Source organism: Apium graveolens, chromosome 2 (assembly GCF_009905375.1).
Source record: "Apium graveolens cultivar Ventura chromosome 2, ASM990537v1, whole genome shotgun sequence".
Lineage (NCBI taxonomy): Eukaryota > Viridiplantae > Streptophyta > Magnoliopsida > Apiales > Apiaceae > Apium > Apium graveolens.
The window spans coordinates 309,797,768-309,822,961 of record NC_133648.1 but is presented as its reverse complement, the minus strand read 5'-3'; the positions used below and the strand labels follow the sequence as shown (position 1 = coordinate 309,822,961).

The 25,194-nt window shown below is 32.6% G+C and overlaps 2 protein-coding genes across 2 annotated transcripts in view; one reads left to right on the top strand and one right to left on the bottom strand.

The window, feature by feature from the left end:
• LOC141703251 (uncharacterized) overlaps positions 1-10,956 on the bottom strand; it is a 28,233-nt gene extending 17,277 nt beyond the window's left edge. Inside the window, exons 1-6 of the mRNA XM_074506822.1 lie at positions 10,820-10,956; positions 10,688-10,735; positions 9,660-9,726; positions 9,370-9,459; positions 8,002-8,178; positions 3,863-4,075 (exon numbers count right to left, since the gene is read on the bottom strand). Coding sequence (XP_074362923.1) covers positions 3,863-4,075; positions 8,002-8,178; positions 9,370-9,459; positions 9,660-9,726; positions 10,688-10,735; positions 10,820-10,956 — 732 coding nt within the window. The remainder of the gene's footprint in view (positions 1-3,862; positions 4,076-8,001; positions 8,179-9,369; positions 9,460-9,659; positions 9,727-10,687; positions 10,736-10,819) is intronic.
• A 12,034-nt stretch (positions 10,957-22,990) lies between these two features.
• Positions 22,991-24,970, top strand: LOC141703233 (uncharacterized). The gene is made up of 3 exons (XM_074506811.1): positions 22,991-23,089; positions 23,563-23,698; positions 24,189-24,970. Exons 1-3 carry the CDS (start codon positions 22,991-22,993, stop codon positions 24,968-24,970), a joined length of 1,017 nt encoding a protein of 338 aa, XP_074362912.1.
• Positions 24,971-25,194: the final 224 nt, after the last annotated feature.

Below are 25,194 nucleotides of genomic sequence, written 5' to 3'. Positions count from 1 at the left end.
TCTCTGAGAATCCTCGGGAGCCAAAGGGAACAAAATCAAGTCTTGCGATGGCTTCCCTCTTTTCTCGTCATTCTCACACATATCCAGGTCTCTGATAGGAAAAACTTTCCCCCCAAAACAAATCCTTGCCATCTTTTGATCTGCTCTTTCTTCCCCAATCCCGTTCTGGGTGGGAAACTTCATCACTGAATGGTAAGAAGAGGGTACTTCCTTGAAAGCATGTATTCCTGTTCTTCCCATGATTGCATTGTATGTGTTGATCCAACTTTTACCATTACAAAGTCCAACATCTGTGTTTCTTGTCTTGGTTCCTGACCTATAGTCGGAGCCAACTTAATTATTCCCTCAACAGGGCACTCGACTCCAGCAAAATTATATATTGGCATATTAGTTAGGGTAAATTGAGAATCATTGTAACCCATCATTATAAAGGTATCATGGAGTAAGATGTTCACCGATGCTCCATTGTCTACAAGGACTCTCTTCACCGGGCTGTTCCATATTATCGGTGTTATGACCGGAGGATCGTTATGAGGAAATTTGACACCCTCTAAATCAATATCATCGAATGTCATTGTTACTCTTATCCTAGCCCTCTTCGGGGTTTCTCCGATAATATGCATAACTTCTCTAGTATATGCCTTCCTCGAGTTTTTAGATGAACTAGCAGTAGTCGGTTCTCCAAAGATTGTATTTATCACTGGCCCTCGGGGTCGTGGTCCTCCAAATATTGCGTTTATCATCGGTCCCCTGGGTTGGGGATTTCGCCCCTGATCATCCTGATCCGTTTGAGATCCTCGAAGTTCCTTCTTCCATTATTATTCCAATCCCCTCCATCTCTAGTATACTTGCTCGGCCTTCTTTTTCAAATAAAAAATTCAATTTCATCTTTTAGTTGTCTACACTCATCGGTGTCATGGCCAACATCCTTGTGAAATCTATAATATTTGCTCTTATCTAGCTTGGTAGGATCAGCCTTCAGGGGCTGAGGCCAACGAACATCCCTATCCCTTTCGATTTCCATTAAGATCTGACTTCTAGGAGTATTCAGTTTAGCATATTCAGTGAACCTTTGTCCAGGTCCACTCTTTTTCGAGGTTAAATCAGCGTTTGGCTTTTTTCTAGGATACTTGTCCTTGGCATTATATTCTAGATCAATCTTTCGCTTCATGCCACCAGCGGGCTTGTTATTAACTACCGTCTTCCTCATGCTTTCCTCCACTTTGATATACTTCCCGGCCCTATCTTGGAGCTGCAACATGCTTTCAGGGGGTGCTTGGTTAATCACATCTTGAAGAACTCGTCCCTAGTTCCTTGCTGCAGTGTTATTATAGCTACCTACACAATGCTCATGAGAGATGCCGAACTCTTGTCATGCACTCTTCCACTGATGAATTGCTTAATGAAAGCTTGACTTAAGTCTCTAAAGGATCCAACTGAATTCGGAGAAAAACGGCTATACCACCTTGGAGCCATTCCCGACAGGGTTTGAGGAAAGGCCTGACACTTAATTGTGTCGTTCACGGGCTATAGCAACAGTGCATTAGATAATGTTCAGACATGATTTGAGGGATCCCCAGTGCCATCATAAGCTTTCATGGTGGGCATCTTAAACTTCCTTGATACGTTGGAATTCATTATTGAATGGTGGAGTTGGATCATCAGGATCTCCTAGGGGCATGAGATCACTTGAATCAGCCCTTAGAGCAACATCCCTTCTTGGTATTAGACCATCCAGGTCTATGATTTGAGGATGATCCGTCCTCCTCGGAGGTAGTAGGGTTCTTGGGGTCAAGTGCGCCTCCAGGTCCCGCTTCATCCTTTAGATCTCAGCTTCGTGAGCCCTGATCTTCTCTTATACTTCTTGGGAATTCATTCATCGTGTGCTCCTAGGGCGTTGGTTAGCATCAGACATTGATTCTTTACCAGCATGCCTCCTTCTCAGAGCCACATCATCATCCGAAGATTCAGAATCTCTTTCAATGTAAGGTCCAGAGAATTCTTGGTCTTCCGGAATAGAAGCCAAACCTCGTAATTGTGGGGCGTCTGCTCTTGTGCTTCACTCCAATTAGCATGCCCACTTCCTCCAAACCCGGGGTATCCCGTAAACGGGGTTAGTTGTTACAGTAGTTGAATACTCATACCCAACGATTTGAGGATTAACTGGTGCACGAACCTGCTGAAATTGGGAACGCGTCCCTTGAGGAGCTAGAGGATTCGTCCCTTGTGGCTCAGGCTTAGTTGCCCCTATCAGGGTTCCTCCTTGGGTGGAGGCGTAGCAAGAGTGTGGGGTATTTCCACCATTGACGAAATCGTTTGAGTTGTCCCAGCCGGTGTTCCTTCGGGGGCGTCGTTTTCGCTCCGTTTGTTCACCATGGTTGTTGTTATGCTTTCTCACAAACAGCGCTAAATGTTATGGATAAAAACTTAGGGTGTATTTATTGCAAGGGTTCGTGAGCTTCGAATCTCGATTTGACTTCTCTTGTGCTTCATAACTCTATCTGCCTTAACAAGATGCCTACGTACCTTGATGTATGCCAGGGATTAAGTCAAAAACGTAGTTCTGATTTATAGGGTGAGGTCGTTATATATGTATGAGATGCCTTGAAATTATATTAGGATTAGGAGACTTGGTGGACAAATCTCAAATTTAGAGTGGACTTTGGAGTCCTATAATGCAGAAAATTGAATCATATCTTATGAAATTTCTTGGAGGCGAATTTTAAAGGAGTTGTGTCCTTATTTGGACTTTACTTATTAGCTGATTTTCCCATATTAAATAATTACGAAATTAATTAATATTCAGGCCTTTTGGGCCTTCATAAATGGGCCTTGTAAGCAACCAAGTCAAGTGTAATTAATGCAGTATTAATGACACAATCGAGGTTTATTTTATCCCCTTATCACTTATTATGATTTTTTAATCTTAATATGTATAATTTTTTGTTATGTTTAAATTGTAAATAATTAATGACTTTTAACCATTAACATTATTAGTATGTTTATAAATATTTGCTGTTGACGAAATTCAAAGTACTATATAAGTAATAATATAAATATTTGTTATTGACAGGATCTGAACCTAATAACTTGAGTAATGTATTTTCTTTTAATATTTTGATCTAACTGTCCATATCATTTGACTAAAAGATCAAACGAAAAACAATATACAAATTTATCACAGATCAAGCTTATTATGGTTTAGTATACATTTAAGTATGGATTTAGTTACACCCTTATTTCGATGGACCAGTGATGAAATTTCAATGCATAATTTAATTTCACATTTATTTTGTTTCACTTTTAGATTATTATCTTATTTACAGTTTTATTTTATTTTTTTAATAAAAGAATATAATTGTTGATATTCTACCGAGTTAATAAGTTATGTTTTTTTATAATTTTATATAGTATTAATTTGATATTTGGTATTATATAATGATGTTAATTTAATTGTTTCATATGTTGTAAAAAATAGATTGAATTATAATTAATTAACTTAAAATATTATAAGTAAATTTTCTCAGATTGAGTAAATATTAATTATTATTATTAATAATTATTATTATAATTACATACAAAATATATTAAGAAATTGCAAAGTCACCTATAATTTCTCCAAATATATGTCACATCATAAAAATTTGATATATACATGAGCAAAATCACAAACACAAGAAGTCATACTCAATTTATTGGGGTCTTCACCACTATACAAAAGAGGAGATTAACTACAGACACCCGGACATGTACTGAGGCCTCCATAACAATTAATAAAACTAAAACCATAAAAAACGCAAAAAAAGAAATGGAGATAGACCAATTCAATTAAAAAATAGAGGATTTTTTGAAATGACGAAACCTGCAAGAAAATGCTCCGAAATCTCTCTCGAGCATCACTCAAATGAAAGCATCGATCACCTCTAGATCCGATCTCTCTCCGCTGAAGAACTTTAACACTGTTCAACAGCCTGTAATCACTCTCAACTGATTTCCTGTTAGCATTCACTCTGTGCTCATTTCTGGCCCTTCTATTCCTTGCACCAATTCTTCTTGTTTCCATATAGTAAACCACCTAGATTTTGAAAACCAGGAGAATTAAAACGCCCAAATAATTTTCTCACTAACAAGGGAACAAGAGGAATGTAAATTATATGTATTCAATATAATATATATTGTTTGTAGATAATAGGTAATGCAACTATTTTCTTTCTTATTGGTTGGAATGAGTACAAAAGATTGCTTATTTTTGTATTTATCACTCTACAGCGGCTACAAAAGTATTTAGTACTCTTGAAGGGGTGTTTTGAGGACGTAACGTTTAGAGAATTAAGATATTAGTATCCGTTTGATTTAGATTTAGTTTAGGAAATTAGGACATGTTTGGATTTGAATTTCTTTGAATAAAAATTTAATTAGTTAATATAGACTATGCTGACATTCAGGTTTTTTTGATTAAAATATTAGTCTTTTTGAGAAAAAACTACAATGCTCTACCATTTTATTTGACTTCATTTGTAAATTTAATTTAATATAATTAATTTGAGTTTTTAGCTCCAATGTTACGAAATTTGTTTGATTAGCTTGATATCGAGGAAGTATAAATTTTAAATTTCTTGAATTCAAATGGATCTAAATATGCTAGCGGGCATATTAGAATAATGTAAAAAAAATCTTAGATACTATATCATAGTAATTAGCTATATAAAATGATCCTAATCATCTATAAATTCAAATAATCCATGAGATTGTATATATATTAGCATCTTTCAGTACTACTCAAAAAACACCTTAGACATTGGTTAAAACCCGATATCTATGTAAAAATAGACCAATGTCTTCGCACTATTATTAAATGTATTTTTACATAGACATCACGCTTTAGGGTGACAACTGGTGTCTTATTCAATTTTGTTGTAGTATAATTGAATAATGCTAAGTTCAGTATTACAATATTAGGATAACTAGGGCTATTTGAACATATAACACACAAGCTACGTAGAGAAATTAACATCGATGAACAACAGATGTCTGTTTGTATATTTAACATCGGTTTTTTTATAGAACAGTGGTTAAAGTATCTAGTCATCACGACTAAGAAATACTAATTATGGTTGTTATGTCTCGTAGGTTTAGTTAATTGCATGTAAAAATAGTTATGAAGATGCTACCTAATAGACCGAGAACCATCATTAGTATAATAATCTCATTACTTTAGTTAATTTTACCTTAAAAAATACTTTCGAAAATGCAAGCTATATATGAGAAACATAGAATAATAATTAGTAGCATAATACCAGACTAATATAAGAGTAACAATAAAGGGCGTTAAGTTAGTTCGGAAAAATGAAATATAATTTCGAAAGAAAAATATGCAGAAAGGAAATGAATGACCATGAATTATTTTACATATTTAGTTTGTATCCGGAAATGAAATGCAATGATAGTTCTATGATTGTTTTTGGATTTGATTTTTTTTGAAATTATCAAATCTTTTATTATTTATAGTCATACTTTTCACAAAATATTTTATTTACAATTTAAAAGATTTATTATTTAATGACATCATAGAGTTTTGACATAAATTAAAATACAAATATATCAAAATTAATTTTATTCTATAACAATTAAATTATAAAGTGTTTTAATTTTTGAAAATATAATTGACATAAACTTTATATGTAAAATTTAAATGATAATTACATATACAAAAAGTATGAGGAAAACAGAAACTAAATATGAGGGTGGTGTGGGTAATGAGTCGAAATTAATATATCGATTGTAAATGGCTAAGGTTGACTGGTTAAATTCGACCAGTTTAGTTCGACCGATCTTTTTCGACCGATAATTTACAACCATTGCCGGTCGAATTTAGGACCATAATATTTTTTCCTTGAAATTTTAAATTTCCACTTAAAATTTAACACTTCTGCTTATTGTTTTTAAATTTGACCAGGAAATGGTCTTGTAAAAGTAGCATAAATTCGAAAACAACTTGATCGATATACAGAAATTAAGCATTCCATTCCAACAGAACCAACAATTGGAGTCTGAAGTAACCTTTTACAATAGGTCTCTGAACAAGAACAATCTTGTAATAAGCCTCTATCCAGATGAGAGATTGAAGAAAGCGATGTTTGCCCCACTTTTTGGGGTTTCAACTAGCTTCCATGATCTCATTTGTAAAGGAGAGCCCATTAAAGTAAATAAGGTAAATATAAAGGTGCGGAGCCTAAAGAATTGGGTAGGGGTCAAATTTGCTCTAAACAAGAGTCAGTTGAAGATGAGCAAATGATTATCTATCCTCACTTTGACGAACTCCTCGATTTTCTTACACCCTTTATTCTCGATTCTTCCCCTTCTTCTTCGTTGTCGTCATATCATCATCATCTCCATCCTTTCCATATTTTTGGTTATTTTGTATGAATTTCGACGACTAAATAAATTAAAGATTTCAATTTCTTATCTTGTATAGTATGTGTATATATTGAATTATCAAAGAGATTATATATATATATATATATATATATATATTTAATTTTATGGATACAACACACTAAGAAAATAATACACTTGACTAGTTGTACTAGCCAAGATAAATGTTTAATTAGATCTTAATAGTGAACTTATAACAACGGTAATAATATGAGTTAACCAGTATACTGGATCGGACACTATAAAACTAATCATTCTACAATTACACATATTTTCAACCTCGATATATAAGTCTGATGACTTCTTGCAATTGATAATAATAATCGTCAATAATATAATCACGTGAACTTCATTCACCATAACTCTTGAACTAGCACTTGAAGTAGATTTAGTATGAAATTTGTAGCCATTCACCTTACATATTTGGTAGAAAATTGTCATTTTCGCTGGTCCCGAAAATAAGGTTCTAAAATGCAAACTAATTACAGGATCATTTTCAACCTTAAGCTTAATTTATGTCTTGAACTCGGCTTTTAAAAATCTCTTCGATTTTTCTGTGTTGTGTTTGATTTGTTTTCTTTGAAATGAGTTTCATAGTATTCTTGAATGTAATTAAGGTTGAACTTCCGATACTTCCGATCTGTAACAAATATATTCTTCAGGAACTAATTGTTCATCACCCGTCAAATATTTTTTAGCGTACTTTCCCATTGTACTAACACGATATGTGAATACTTTTATTTGTTGTTCATTATAAGGGTTACAGCACAACCTCGTTAAGGCACACTTGAGTATGAACCATTAGATTTAGGATCAATGTACAATAATAAATATTCAACTACTCTTTCAATCGAACATTTGACCCTCGTCTGATTATGAAACTTATGCTTTATATACCATATCATTCGCTCAATAAAATATATCAAATGATAATTAATGGGCCTGATAACCTACATTCTTCGACTAAATTAGTACCAAGTGTAACCCAAGGTGAAGCGTTCATAAGTAATTTATGATAGATAAAATCTTAATTGTAAACCAATATATAATATTTTAAAAGCTCAGGAACCCCTTGATAATATAATACGACATATTTATATAAATTGGACTGAAACGGAGTTTGCATGTCTTAACCGTACTAACAGCTTCTTCATAAGTGGATTTTTAGAATCCTTAAAGATATTTAAAACTAAATTAAAACTAACTTCGAAAGTCCATAATAATTATAAATAATATAATTTTCATCATGCCCAGTTCAAGGCCTTGTAATCGGGTTCAAGGCCTTGAAAAATTCTGTAACTCCACTTCAAATCTCCAACTCCAACTCAAGCCCTTGTAATATGGTTCATGGCTTTGAAATTTATTGCAAGATTACTCATCATTTTCCCTCATTTGGGAAAACTCGACCTCGAGTTTTTCTCAAACTTCGGATACATTGGCTCATCAAAAGAATGAAAAAGTGACAAGTCTACAAAATTAAAAGTATTTGAGATATTCGTGCTTTTGAGAATATTAATAACATACGCATTATCACTAATCCTTATCGCTACTGTAAAAGGACCATACTTCCTTGGCTGTAACATATTGTACGCTCCTACCGAAAACCACTCCCTTTTGCAAAAACACCTTAACCAAGTCACCCTCATACAAAATCTGATGGCGCTTATGTTTGTCCGCTGCGTTCTTGTATTTCTGATTCGTTTCCTCTAACTTCTTTCTAAACTCCTTGTGAACTTCCACAACCTATTTTGCCATATTAGATGTTGTTACATTGCTAGACACTCCTTTTGGCAATTAAATTAAGTCCAAAGTGTGTCGAGGAGGCTTTTTGTAGATAATAGAAAAGAGTGACCTTCCTCTATCACTATGAACGACATTATTATAGGTGAACTCTGCTTGAGATAATGCCACATCCCACTGTTTTGGCTTGTCCCCACAAATATAATGAATTAAATTTCCCAGAGTGTGATTGACAACCGCTCTAACCATCTGTTTGTGGACGAACATCACTACTATATTGTAATGAGGAATCAAACAACTTTCATAATGATCGCCAAAAACATCCGAGAAATTTACCGACCCTATCAGATGTAATAATTTTAGGCACACCATGAAGTCGAACCACTTCTTTGAAAAACAGTTAATTAGGCACTGCCATTGCATCAGAAGTCTTTCTACAAGGTATAAAATGAACCATCTTTGAAAACCTGTCAATGATAACAAACACAGAATACACTCTCTTCGTGTCCGAGGAAAAACCAAACAAAATCCATAGAAAAATCCTTCCATATATTTTAAGAAACAGGTAAAGGCATATAAAGTCCTGCATTTTGAGACTGCCCTTTGGAAGTTTGACAATTATAACAATTTTTCACATACCTTATAAGATCTCGAAGTAAATGCGGCCATAAGAAACTTTCACAAACCGCCGTGATAGTTTTATCCCTTCCAAGATGGCCAGCAAGCCCTCCCCAATAAGCCCTCCCCCATGCAAATCCCAAATTACCTTTTCTCGTAATGATGTCTGAGGAAGACAAAACTGATTGTCATGTATTAAAAACTCATCATGAACATAAAATTTTAAAACTTTTAAAACTTCAGTTACAACATAACAACCTAACAATATTTTAAAACTTCAGTTACAGTAATTTATTATCGCAACGTGACTAACAAACTTGCTCGATGACTTAGGGCATCAAGCACAATAATTTGAACCCCGGAATTATGTTGTAGACGGAAATGAAATTTATGCAAGAACTGGAAGCACCTCGCGTTCATATCTTTACTAATCCATTTTTGGATGCTCAAATATTTTAAAGCCTCACGATCATAACAAAGAATAACATCTTTACCCACAAGATAGTGCTCTCACACTTTCAAAGCTCACACAACTGAATAGAATTCTTTATCATATATACTACACTTTTGCCTCACGTCATTGAGCTTCTCAATAAAATAACATATAGGCTTGCATTCCTGAGATAAAACATCACCAATCCCCACACCACTAGTATCACAATTAACCTAGAACAGATTTTCAAAATTGAGTAAAGCTAAAACGGGTGCGGTACACAATTTTTTATTCAATATAGCGAAACTCTTACATGCCTCTTCACTATAGTTAAATTTTCCTTTTTTGTACATTTCGTAACAGGTGACACTATAGTGGTAAAATCTTTGATGAAGCGCCTATAAAAAGTTGTAAGCCCATAAAAACTACAAACCTCTGAAACCGTTGTAGGAGTAGGCCAATCCCAAATTACTTTTATTTTTGCATCATCTACCTGAATTCTATCAGCACCAACAATATACCCCAAAAGTAATAATTTGTTGGTTATGAAAATAAACTTTTTAATATTAACAATATCTTTCATCCTGATTCGAATCTGGTGGTACCCATTCTTCAAATCCAGCTTAGTAAACCATTTAGACCCATGTACTCTGTCCAACTTATCATCAAGCCTCAGAAATGGGAATTTATATCCCACCGTAATTTTATTTATGGAACGAGTATCCACACACATCCTCAAAGTTCCATATTTCTTTGATGTTAGCAAAGCATGTACATCATACAAACTAAAACTCTCTTGGATATATCCCTTGCGCAAAAACTCCTCCACCTTTTATTTCAAAATCTCATTCTCTTTGGGACTGATTCGATAGCGTTAGAGATCAAGTAAACTAGGTCCTGGAATCAAGTCAATACAATATATAATATCTCTCATAGGTGGTAATCTATCAGGAACTTCTGCGAGCATCACCTCTTTGAATTCATACATTAATAGCCTTAACAACTCTAGAATATGACCCACTTTATCACCGCAAGATATTTCTTATTTTAACACCAGAGAAAAAATCCGTCGTGTCACTTTTTTCCTCTTCCTCGAAATCATGAGTTATAGTAAGGAAGTTTTGTTGCTTTGACGAATTACCTTTTTGTTGCAAAAGAAGCAAAATAAATTTCACTCCCCTTTCACTAAAATATATTGATTACTTTTCCCATAATGTTGAGCATCTACATCATACTACTATGGTGTCCCAAATAGCAAATGACATACGTTCATATCCACTACATCACAAAATATTTTATCATTATATTTCCTAATGGAGAATGGAACTTTACATCTTGCAGTTACCTTGATAATGTCTGTTTCGACCTTTATCTAACCTATGGTGTGAGGGTTTTGATGCTTCTCTTTTGAAATTCACAACCTTTTGACTATATCTTTTCCTATAATATTCTTCATGCTACCTGGCATTATCAATCACAACTGCAAAAATATGCCCATTAATAGTGCACCTGGTACAAAATAACTAGTATCGTTAAGATTCCTCTTCATAGTTTGGGGCTAACATCATCATTCGTATAACCAAAGTTATTTACTCTTCCACATAATCCTCAAATTCACCATATTCACCATCCGGCCCATACTGATACCCTTCTTCATCTTCGTCTACTTCTCGTGCAATCATATTTACTGCCTTATGAGCCTGAAAGATTATATCTGTAGGACTTTCCATTCATTGGTTGAGCGTAAGGATTTACGATCTTATGAGCTTGGGTGTCCTTCTCTTTGGCTTCGGTCATGGACTTGTTATCTACTGAATTCTTCCCCACGAAGTTGATACTACTGCTAGCACAATCAAACCTTCCCATATTTTCCTCAAAAATTTTTGGCTTATACCCATGGTTACTATTTCTTGCATCCTTAAGTTCCTTTCTTCATTTTTCTTGTTACAAAAAGTTTTCCTTCAACTTCATATTCTTTGCTTCAGTTAGGGTCCTCACTGCTTGCACCCCAATTCTCTCCCAAATAAATGATTGTAATCCTTTTAGGTATCGAGCCACTTATTTTCCTTGCATTATATACAAATTATTTCGCTCCTCCAGTCTTATAAATTCATATGTATACTCTTACACAGTTCTAGAACCTTGCTGATACCTTTGATATTGTTGGAATAGAATCTTCTCAAGATCAGGGGGCAAGAATTCCCTAATTAACATCTTCTTCTTCCGACTCTATGTACGAATATGATTCTTAACCTCTCTTTCTCGGGTCCTTAACTTTTTTCATCAATTAATTATATTAAAAAATAGAATTCAATTCGTCAATATCCTTGCGGCAATATCAGATTGGGGTATAAATACATGAAAGTCTTATTTGTTTAATATATAGTGTATTGACCCGTTGTCAAAAGTTTGTTGAATGAATTTTATATAATTCTTCAATATTTCTCTTAGGTTCGGGCAATACCAAATTTAGGCATGAAGATAACAAGTAGCATTAACTTAATATAGTTTTCTTAATCAGTGATACACAATAAATTTGTAGGCATTTTACATTAAGATTTACATTGTTAGCCTTTTATAGGTATTTTACATTAAGATTAACGATATGCGTGGCTAGCATTGTTTATCATGCTTTAATTTTATATAATTATCGATGGTTGTTACTTCAATTGGGTGGATGCTAAGTTGATAATTTTCTTTATTTGCACAAAGTTCTAATGGAGCGAGATAGAAGGGACAATTGAAGAAGTACATTTAACGGAAACAAAATTTGAATAAACAAATCCAGGCTCCTGGGCCTTAAAATAATCATATTTTTCTCAAATTAGAATTACCGGCCCTAAGCATGTTTAATAGACAACAAATTCATGAGGCATGAGCATGACATTCAAGCGTTTGGATGTTAATAGACTTACCTTGTAGGACCTAAAAAAGTCCTTCCTGGCATGTTAACAATTTAGATATGGTAAAAGTATTGTATGATTGAGGGAGAGAGATATAGAAGTTTAGAGAGAACCTTGGTAATATATGAAGGGATTCAAGAAATTCCATAAGTGTTATTTTTTTTAAATCTATACTTTTGTAATTATGATTTTGGCTAACACTATATGTTTGTTTTCTTCATAAAGTAACTAATTTCATAGTTGAGGAATTAGGTAGTATTTATTGGTTAGATATGATTCTACTTATTGATTAAATATGATTATGTCATTGTATTGTGATTCGTGTGGTTATTATGTTCTTGAGGTGGGTGGGAAACTCTTTTTAATATATTTAGGAGGGGTAATGAATTGAAAATTAATTATAATTCTAGTTGATTATATTATGAAAAAGAAATTACTTGGATTTTAGCCATTTATAGTTATATATGGACTTAAAGCAATATTTTTAGGAAAAGTTAGACTTGATTTTCACTTATTGACTTATTGATACACATTGGTTAATACAACCCTATACTTAGTAAAAACATACAAAATTATTCTTTTCCTCTCTAAATTCTAGACCATAGGAAAATATAAATTGAACTAATAATATTTTTATTCAACAATCATTCTAATCTAAAAAATATTGGATTCTATACAAGTATAAATATATTTAAAATTTGATATTGAATTCAATTTTTTAATAATTAATCACACCAGCACTCGATAGTAGACGAACTCCTAATCTCCCGCAAGGGGACACTAGTTCAACCACTCGGGTACCACTTTGTTGGCATGTTGAATTCAAGTTATATACACCACTTATAAAAATAATCAATTTCTTGTAAAAAAATTGCAAAATAATTTTTAATAGATTATAAAACTTTACAAATATATTTTCTTTTGATCAACACAAGTTAGACCATGACTAAAGCTTCAGAAAAATGAAAGAATTGTTACAAGTGAGTAGTGTGTTTATATCACTAAGCTTCTTTAGTTCGACCACACATGGACCAAGCCACAATGTTGAGCAGCACTACAACAAATCTAGCCATTTACGACGGTTTTTTTGAACAGAAATCATCATAATTGAGCCATTTATGACGGAAAAAATCATCGTTTTTGGTCGATTAGTAAATTCGTTTTTCCGTCAAAAGATAAAATTACGTCGTAAGTTAGAAAGTAGGGGCCCAAATACTCAATAAAATAATAAATCTACTTATGACGGAATTTATCGTCGTAAGATACCACAATATGAGGAACAATAATGTCGTAAGTTATCTACTTACGACGGAAAAAACGTCGGATATTACTTTATGCGACCCACTTTTAATGAGATAAAACATAATTTTACGACGGAAAAATGCGTCGTAAGTTAGAAATTTCGGACAGAAAAAACTTCGTATTTTAGAAGATGGGGCCTACAAGCTGGAAAATGAAAATTCAAAAAAAAATAGTTTTAAATATGAAAACGGATACATTACGATATAATGTTTGAAGAACAACAGTCGTAAGTTTGTTTCTCCAGAATAACCAAATACTAATTTTTCAGTATCCAGCCATTTTCGGCTTCCAATTTGAATTCTAAACCTGCCAAAATCTTATGCAATCGAAAACTCAAAATAAACTCTAAAACTGTCAAAAGACAATCAACATTTATTAAAGCAAAATACGCAATTATCATTGTATTAAGTTTTAACAATAATTCTAAATAAAACATATTACATAATAACATTCTTTAAGTCTAGCTTAGAAGTAACTTATAATCGGGTAACATCAATGCCATGCTCTTAAATTAGGCGCCCAGGGAAATATCTGATTGACTACTATTGTCTAATTCAAATATAGCTTATAAACTTGTCATGCAATCGAAACATGAAATCAGTGACAATTGACCTGTTCACCGCAAGAACACACACTTAGAACACGAGAAATAATAAATGACAACATTCTATGGCTAGACACAAATCTAACACAGTAGTGACAAAAATATGTCATTTTTCTTCTATAAACTGCAGTTTATGCAAATACAGAAACAACCATAAAGTTAAGTTAAAAAACTAATAAATCTTGTATCATGATTAAATAAGTATGGAAATCATGTTCATGTATGAGAACCATTTATAATTCGGTCAATCTAGCAAATACTGCAATATGCAGAGAATTAAAATTCACACAAACACACAAACATATCTTTGGACCCTAAATGCTTACTACTGTAAACTTAAACCTTGAACTATTTAACTATATATTTTTGTCAAACTAGCCTTTTACCCGACTATTTGGAAATTAAATACACATTTTGAAAGCACTTCAGTTCTCACCAAGTTGGTACAAGCAAGGTACCATTATTGTAAACATGTGATTCAGAGCCAGTGAACTTATAATAAATCATTGACATAGAGTGTACAAAGAGAATATACTATAGGGTCCATAATTGACTCAACTTCTTCACTAAAAAAGAAGGACATATATTTAGCACATGAAACTTCAAACATAAACAAATTTAGGAAAATACCTGAAGAGCCAATATTCTATATTCAATAGTATCCCGAATAGTGAGCAGCGATACAGTGAGAGGATGATTATGTCCTATTTGGTGAGCTCTGTCAATAGTCTGATCTTCAGTAGTTGGATTCCTTTTATTTTATTTTTGGTTTAAAAGGAGAGAGTAATCAATGGTAAGATGACTTGTTTAAGTTTGTTCTCTAATGTATTTGTATTCTGAGGCAAAAAGGCAAAAAGAATGGGGCTTCAGTGATTGTCAAATGTCAACTAATCAATATGCTTTTCATAAGTTGCTTTATGTTAGCTAACAATATACCACTACAAGAAAAAAGGCTAAATTCGACCGAAAAATATCGGTCGAATTTAGCTTAATTTGACCGCGCGCGGTCAAATTTACCTAAATTCGACCAATTTTGAATCGGTTGTAATAAAGGGAGTCGAATTTAGGAGTTCAGTCATATTTAACTAAATTTGACTGGCCAATTACGACCGGATATTTATGACCGCTTAAATTCAACTGAAGAAATTCGACCGAGCGCAGAAAAATTTAACTTTTCACTAAAAATTTGAAAATCTCGCCCAAATAATTAAATCTTTTGAAAAAAATTAAAAATCCCGCCCAATTTTTCAAAAACAATTAAAAATACCGCCAAAATATTAAATTTGACTGTTTGGAATTAAAAATTTATTTCAACTATTTTTGGTTAGAACTTGAATTCAACCGAATTCCATCAATTTCAAATAACACCATATTTTTTTTAAAAAATAGCAGAATGTTGCTCTTCTATCTCCCCGTATCGCCAATGCTGATCTCCTATGGCCAGATAATTGGAAGCTAATGTTTTAAATCCATTAAAGGAAAGATAGGACATGTGAACGTGCTTGTCTATACGTCCAGGATGCAATAAGGCATGATCTAACTTATCCTTGTTGTTAGTCGTAAAGATTATGATCCTTTCATCTCCATAGCTCGACCATTGCCCATCTATAAATTTCAATAGTCCTATTAGTGTAAATTGCACAAACCCCAATTTTAACAGTCAAGACTATATCATTAGACACCCTTCTGTATGATTTATCTCTATATAAATGAAATGCTCACTCTATGAACTGTGCCAATAAGATTTTGAAAAGCAGTGCTCTAAGTATAGTTCAGAATTTAAGTAAATGAAACACGACACTTGTGTTACTACAAGATTTAGGAAATTAAGTATAAAATACAACGAAAAAGTAATAATTACCTACACATCGCGTGGATGGCGTTCAGGTGGAACTGGTTTGGTGTGCCTATCGATATCTTCAATTACCAGTATGGACCTATTTGAAGTTGCCAGTAACAATTTCCTAAACCCAGAGTCATGCTTAACATTCATAAGCTGCAAGTCATAAATATCAAACTTCAAATAATTTGCAATAGCAACTATCAAACTCGATTTTCCAGTCCCTAAAGGCCCGTATAATAAGTACCCTCTTTTCCAAGCCCTTCCTACGTACACTCTTATAATACTCTTTCCTCTGCACAAACAAATCCAAATCATCCATGAAGAACTCAATATTCACCATTTAAAAATTAATATTATATAAATATAGATGTGTTTTTGTTTTAGTTTTCATGGTGATTGAATTTGATCGGTGAGGCAGGAGTGCTATTGGGTGGCGGACGGGTACGGGGTAGGTTTGGTCGTGAATGAAAGCCAAAAGGGGGTGGGGTGTGTTAAAATTATAAGAAAGAGAACAGGATTGTAGCTCCATATTCTGGTAAACAACGGCTGTAGATTGATTACAAAATAGCAATCCAAGTGATATGCTCCTGTCAAATAAAATATTGCTATGTGTCCAACATACAAACCTCAATATCTGTTTTTAAAAACAATTATAAATTCGACCAAAATTAGTAAATTTTATCATAAATTCAACAATTAAGAGTGTACGGTGTAATTTAAAAATATTTTTCGTGAATTGTTATTTCGATTTTTTTTAAAAATATTTTTCATCGATCCAACCGTATGGATGTCAATATATATATATATATATATATATATATATATATATATATATATATTAGTGATATAATCAAAGTTTCAGAACAAGATAATTTTATTTGGTTTGCCATTTTAAAAGACAAATATTAGTTTGACTATTACAACTACATAGTGTTTAGTTTTAAATTGGTGTTTCACTTTTTTTAAAAATATTTTTTATCGATCCAACCATATGGATGTCAATAGATATTTATATATATATTAGTGATATAACCAAAATTTCAGATCAAAATATTTTTATTTGGTTTTCCATTTTAAAAGTCAAACATCAGTTCTACTAGTAAACTACCTAGTGGTTAATCCTCAATTGGTGTTTCGATTTTTTTAAAAATATTTTTTATCGAACCAACCGTATGGATGTTAATATATATATATATATATATATATATATATATATATATTAGTGATATAACCAAAGTTTCAAATCAAAATAAGTTTATTTGGTTTGCCATTTTAAAAGACAAACATCAGTTTAACTAGTACAACTACATAGTGTTTTGTTTTGAATTGGTGTTTCGCTTTTTTAAAAAATATTTTTCATCGATCCAACCATATGGATGTGAATAGATATATATATATATATATAGATATTAGTGATATAACCAATATTTCAGATCAAAATATTTTTATTTGTTTTGCCATTTTAAAAGTGAAAGTAATGTTTTGCCATTTTAAAAGTCAAATATCAGTTTGACTAGTAAACTACCTAGTGTTTATCCTTAATTGGTGTTTCAATTTTTTTAAAAATATTTTTTTATCAATCCAACCGTATAGATGTCAATAAATATATATATTAATGATATAACCAAAGTTTCAGATCAAAATAATTTTATTTGGTTTGCCATTTTAAAAGACAAACATCAGTTTAACTAGTACAACTACATAGTGTTTTGTTTTGAATTCGTGTTTCACTTTTTAAAAAAATATTTTTCATCGATCCAACCATATGAATGTGAATATATATGTATATATATATTAGTGATATAACCAAAATTTCACATCAAAATAAAAGTCAAACATCAGTTTGACTAGCAAACTACCTAGTGGTTAATCGTGAATTGGTGTTTCGATTTTTTTAAATATATATTTTATCGATCCAAGCGTATGAATGTCAATAAATATATATATTAATGATACAACCAAAATTTGAAACCAAAATAATTTTATTTGGTTTGCCATTTTAAAAGACAAACATCAGTTTAACTAGTACAACTACATAGTGTTTTGTTTTGAATAGGTGTTTCACTTTTTTTAAAAATATTTTTCATCGATCCAACCATATGTATGTCAATATATATATATATATATTAGTGATATAACCAAAATTTCAGATCAAAATAAAAGTCAAACATCAGTTTGACTAGTAAACTACCTAGTGGTTAATCCTGAATTGGTGTTTCGATTTATTTAAAAATATATTTTATCGATCCAACCGTATGAATGTCAATAAATATATATATTAGTGATATAACCAAAATTTTAAATTAAAATAATTTTATTTGGTTTGCCATTTTAGAAGACAAACAACAGTTAAACTAGTACAACTACATAGTGTTTTGTTTTGAATTGGTGTCTCGCTTTTTTAAAAAATATTTTTCATCGATCCAACCATATGGATGTGAATAGATATTTATATATATATATATATATTAGTGATATATCCAAAATTTCAGATCAAAATAAAAGTCAAACGTCAGTTTGACTAGTAAACTACCTAGTGGTTAATCCTGAATTGGGTGTTTCGATTTTTTTTAAATATATATTTTATCGATCCAACCGTCTGAATGTCAATAAATATATATATTAGTGATATTAGAAAAATTTCAGATCAAAATATTTTTGTTTGGTTTGCCATTTTAAAAGTCAAACATCAGTTTGACTAGTATAACTAACTAGTGTTTAGTCATGAGTTGGTTTTTTGATTTTTTTAAAAATATTTTTCATCGATCCAGCCATATGGATGTCACTATATATATACACTAGATCAAAATAATTTTATTTTGTTTGTCATTTTAACTTTCAAACATCAGTTTGACTAGTACAACTAACTAGTTTTTAGTCCTGAATTGGTGATTCATTTTGTTTAGAAATTTTTTTCATCGATCCAACCGTATGGTGGCCAATAAATTTGTATAATAGTGATGTAACCAAAGTTTTTCATCAAAATAATTTTATTTGGTTTGTAATTTTAAAAGTCAAGCATTAGTTTGACTAGTACAACGAAGTAACATTAATTTTATTTTTTTTAACAAATAAGGAAATATGAAAATTCTTATAGCGCATAAATTATTTTTTTAAGAACTAATTTTTTTTTTGGAAAACTTTAATTCTCTCCCATATTCATAATTTCAAAATATTCATTAACATTTGAATAAAGTTTTTATTAAAAAATAAAATTCTGAAAAATCCTAAATACAACCGAATTCCATTGAAATATAACTTCGAAAAGGGCGGGAAATTTTCCTCACTTTCTTTTGAAAATTTTAAGAGTATCGGTAAATTTCCCGCCATTTTAAATATAAAATTTGACCGAAATCGGTTGAATTTAGGAGTGCCAAATAAATTACTTTGTGGGAAAATTCCCTCCACTTTTTTACTGGGGCTAAATTCGACCGAATAAAAAATTGGTCGAATCTAAGGGCTAAATTCGACCGTTTTAATTTTGACCATTTTAATTTCGACCATTTTCGGTTAAAATTGGTTGTAAATATGACCGTTTAAATACGACCATTTGAATTCGACCGAAGCCGGTCGAATTTAGCCGTGTCCAAAGGATTCGACCCCGTGCGGTCGAATTTAAATCAGTTGTATTTAACCTTGTTTTCTTGTAGTGTACATCATTCTTTATGGATCACTTAATGGATATTTTCCATTAGAAAGAGAAAAAATATATGTTCAACATCCTTCAATTGCAAAAAAACTTATATCCATTTCTTTCTTAGCCATCTTCTTCTTTCTATTAATTAACTTTTATACTATTCAATTAAAGAGCCCCTATGTGGAGGCTCCCAAGTTTGCAGGCACACAAAATAATTATGACTTCCCAGTGCCAACAGTACCGCCTGGTGCACAGAGACATTCATGAACTTGGTGCTCTGCTACAACATAAAGAGTTTAAGTATATTGCCTATTTAAGTAATCATTATATTGCTGCAGCTAGGGGGATCATATTGTTTAATGTGTTTGTGCGGGGAAGTTTCAGGCTGCTAGAGCTGGTAAAGGATAGTGTAATATGCAGATGACAGAAGATATACAGTATAAGGGTGAAGATTAGTCATGATAGTAGGGTTTGAGGTGGCTACTTTATATTTTAATTTTTAATTTTTAATTCTTTTCATGTGTTATGTACATTGTCATTAGAATGCCCATGTTTATACCTCAAGACATTTCTTTGCCCTTCTTTTTTCCAAAGTCTCATTTTTTTTCTGTAATAGCATTGGTCGTAACAAATTAGATATATAATGCTGAACTACTAAACAGTAAAGAACAAAGTCGGGGATGTGTCTCGTCTTATGTTGTTAGGGGAGTAGGTGATGACATGATGTTGCAAAAAATGAAATGTTATAGGGTTCATTCCTTTTGATACACGTTTTTAAGGACATTGGGCTAGTTTTAGAGCAAGTACTGAACTTTTTTAAGGAAGCAGTAAAATAATCTTGTTAGAAAGTCAGGCTTTGGGTAGCAGAATTAGTGAAAGATTGTTATCTAGCATAAGATGTTATTGAGGACCGGTAAAGAAAGAGTAGATCCTTTGGAAAATTAGACTGCAGACTAAAGAAATCGTTACATCCGGATGCCTGATGATTAGCTCCATCTGAAGGATGATTTTTTAATCTCTCTTTCAAAGATAATTGTTTTTGGAAAAGAATAGATATGTATGTTCTGTGCATAAATTTTAGAATGGCAGAGAAAGTAGATATATTTACCGTGATTTGATCACAATTTTACAAGCACTGAACAAATGATTCGATCACAAGTAATGGACGAATATCTATCTCAAAATTCGATCTCTATTATTCAGACTTCAAATACCAAAACCAAAAAACTATGACTTGAATTCTTTTTCTAGTTTTCTACCACCTACTATAATGCTCCTAAAACATGAACCTAAAGGTACCTCAAGTGTAAAACAAATAAAATTTATGTAGTGATAGAGGCTTTTATATATATCTTCACTTTTCCCTAAAACGTTGGTAAGCTGTATTAAATTTGTAAGCAGAATGCACCCATAATGAAATTGCAATTGTAATCAAACTTCCAGATTTAATAGACAACACTCAGCACATAATATACACAATTGCAATCACACAAACAGCTCAATCCAAATTCAAATCAATCATTAAATTGAAATTCTTACTTTTTAACGGACTCACCGTTAGTTTTGGCGGAGATAGAGTCAGAAGGTTTCTCATGCTCCTCTTCCTACGCGTCGTTGTCCTTGTTCTCGCCCATCCTGCATATACACGCACATATACATATATATAAGCTCGCGAATTAAAATTGATATCAAAATCAGAGAATACTAGGATGAAATTGAAGAGAAATATATAAAAAATAGTTGTGAGTATAGAATAATCGAACCTTGTGCTCAGATCTGAGAGAATTGAGAGAGCTAGGGTTTTGCGTCGTCGTCTACAGAGAAAATGCTAGAGATATAATACAGAGAGAGAGACGAAGTGGGGAGAGATTGATACCCGGTGTTAAAAATAAAATATAATTTTGACTTAAAATAATAAAATTTTATAGTCTATTCTAGATTATTCTTGATTTTGTTTAAAATTTAGAACTATCCATAGAGTATTCTAGTAGTGTGTCTTTTGATCTCTAGCATTTAAGAAAGAGTATTTTGAACTCTAGCAATTAAGTAAGTGTCTAGATTTTTCCATGGACTCCTATATAAAGTCTTGTACCAAATCATTTGTGATAAAGTCATTTTAAAGCATTATAGTTTATATAAAATACCTCTTCTCCTAGATATTTTGAGTTGTGTGAGTTTGGCTGAGATCCTTTCATCCAACAAAGTGGTATCAAGAGCCAAAGGTTCTATTTGTCTTCAAAGAAGACTTGTGTTTCTTAAAGAAGATGGAGATCATGGCAAATGGAATGTCTCAATGGCAAATGCCAAAATTCACCAAAGACAATTACGAGAATTGGTGCATTCGTATGAAGGCGATCCTTGGAGCAAATTATGTGTTGGAACTTGTGGATAAAGGATTAATGGTGCCCGAAGATGAAGCTAATTTGAATCAAGTTCAAAAAGATCAACTACAAGCCCAAAGAAAGAAGGAACAAAAGGCGATTATGATCATCCATCAATGTTTGGATGATTCTGTTGGGGTTAAACCCAATAGGTAGTATGGTCTTGGTGATAGAAAACATAATTGAATTGGGTAATAATTGTATGGGTAGACAATTATTATCATAATTGATTTGGGTAATAATTGTATGTGTTGATAATTATTATTATTATGGGAATGGGTAATAATTGTATGGGTAGACAATTATTATTGTAATCAGATTAGGTATGTCTTGTTGGCTAAGTTTGTGATGGCTATATATACATAGTCATGTTATTGTTTTGATGTATGCTTGAGTATTGTTTGACTTAAGTATCACTTGAGTGAATACCGTTTGGTGAGATTGATTGTATTATTGATAATTATTTGGATTAATAATACAAGTTGGGATGTGGGTTTTTCCGCGTCATATATTGAGTGTGTGTTTTGCATTGTTTGTTTGGTTCTATACTTGTGTGTGTTCCCCGTAACAATTGGTATCAAGAGCCAAGGTTCATGATGGAGAAGGTTGGGGGATTTGAAATTGAATTGTTTAATGGAAGAAACAATTTTACCTTATGGAAAAGTACGGTAAAAGATCTGTTAATTCAACGAGGGTTATATGCGACTCTCGGAGGGAAAAAGCCTACTAAAGTTGATGATACAAAGTGGGGAGACATGAAGTTACGTACAGCATCAACGATCCGGTTTGCCCTCGCACCGGAAATCAAGTATGATGTTCTTGAAGAGGACAATCCCAAGAATTTGTGGGAGAAGTTAAGGAAGACTTATTACTCAAAGTCTTTGGCCAACAAGTTGTTTCTCAAGAAAGATTTGTTTGGGCTCAAGATGGAAGAAGACGGGGATTTAAGAGATCATCTGAATCATTTTAATGGCTTAATCAACCAGCTAAATAATTTGGATTAAAAATTAAAGGATGAGGACAAAGCTGTTCTACTACTAGTGTCTCTACCGAAGAAGTATAATACTGTGATGACTTCTTTATTGGTTTGGAAAATGAAGTTAGATTTGGATGAGACTATTGTTGTTCTTCTGGAGTCCGAAAGATTGATGAAACAAGTATCGAGTGACACATGCGATGGAAGTGCATTTGTGGTACGTGCGCGTGACACGAAAAAAAGTGTACTAAGAAACATAACCCTAATATCAGGTGTTTTTATTGTGAGGAATTGGGTCATATACAATTTTTGTGTCCAAAGGCAAGAGAAGAATTGAGAGAGTTGAAGAAAAATCATGGGGGTAGTGTTTCGCTTGTAGAAGCTGATGAAGATGTTCTTTTGGTTCAAGAATAGAAGGGATCAAAAGAAGAATGGGTGCTTGACTCGGGATGTTCTCATCACATATGTGGTAGGAGGGAGTGGTTCTCGTCCTATAAAAAGTGTGAGGGAAAGATTGTAACTTTACCGAATGGTAAAACGGTAAAGGTTGCTGGCATTGGTGAGGTAACAATGAAACGTCACAACGGTCGTGTTCAGAAGTTAACTCAAGTAAGATATATACCGGAGTTAAATCGAAATCTGATTTCGTTGGGTAAATTAGTTGATTTGGGATATACTATTATGATGAAGAACAGTATGTTGAAAGTCACTAAAGGAGATTTAGAGATACTCAAAGGTCGAAAAGATAAGAGAAATCTTTTTGTACTAGAAGGAGGGGTTATTGTTCGAGGGGAGGTATTGGGTGATCGACGTCAATGGCTTGATGGTGACCGTTAATTCGGTTGTGCATGAAATCATATTGGGTTGAAGGGGAGGATTGTTGGGGTTAAACCCAATAGGTAGTATGGTCTTGGTGATAGAAAACATAATTGAATTGGGTAAAATTGTATGGGTAGACAATTATTATCATAATTGAGTTGGGTAATAATTGTATGTGTTGACAATTATTATTATAATGGGAATGAGTAATAATTGTATGGGTAGACAATTATTATTGTAATCAGATTAGGTATGTCTTGTTGGCTAAGTTTGTGATGGCTATATATACATAGTCATGTTATTGTTTTGATGTATGCTTGAGTATTGTTTGACTTAAGTATCACTTGAGTGAATACTGTTTGGTGAGATTGATTGTATTATTGATAATTGTTTTGATTAATAATACAAGTTGGGACGTGGGTTTTTCCGCGTCATATATTGAGTTTGTATTTTGCATTGTTTGTTTGGTTCTATACTTGTGTGTGTTCCCCTAACAGATTCAATGCTACAAAAGGTGGCTTCCGCAACAACATCAAAGAAAGTTTGGGATCTTCTAAATTCTCCTTTTAGTGGAGATGCAAAAGTGAAGAGAGTTTGTTTACAAACACTTCATGATGAGTTTGAGGCTTTGCGAATGAAAGAATCTGAATCAATCTCGGATTATTTTTCAAGGCTCTTGACCATTGTCTACCAAATGAAAAGCAATGGAGAAGAGGTAAGTGATGTTCGTGTTATTGAAAAAATTCTTTGCTCACTTGTCTCTAAATTTGATTATAAAGTCGTGGCAATTGAGGAGGCTAAAGATATAGATGAAATGACTATTGATGAGCTTATGGGATCACTACAAGCCCGTGAAGAAAAAATATTTAAAAGGAATGAACCAAATGAACAAGCCTTGCAAGTAAAATTATCTTTCAAAATTAATGATGGAAGATACACAATTCAAAGTGGTCGTGGCCAAGGACGTAGACGAGGCTTCTTCCATGGACAAGGAAGAGGACGTGTCCAACAAAGAGAGGAAAATCAAAAGGATGAAAGAGTGAGCGAGAAAAGAAATTCAAGAGGTCGTGGAAGAGGAAGATTTATTTCAAGGTATGACAAATTAAATGTCAAGTGTTATAATTGTCAAAAATTTGGTCATTATGCTTCTGAATGCCACACTTCAAGAAATCAAGTTGAGGAGAAAGATAATCTTGTAAAAGACAAATGCAATGAACCCACTTTACTTTTAGCACAAAAAAGGAGAAGAAGATTATGGAGACAGTCTATGGTATCTTGATAGTAGGGCAAGCTATCATATGTGTGTAAATAAAAACTTGTTCGTGGATCTCGATCAAAATGTAAATGGCAAAGTCACTTTTGGAGACTCTTCGGGAGTGCCCATCAAAGGAAGAGGTAACATCTTAATTCGCTTGAAAAATGGAGATCATGATTTTAATTCAAGTGTTTATTATGTAACTAGTATGAAAAAAATATCTTAAGTTTTGGCCAACTAATGTAGAA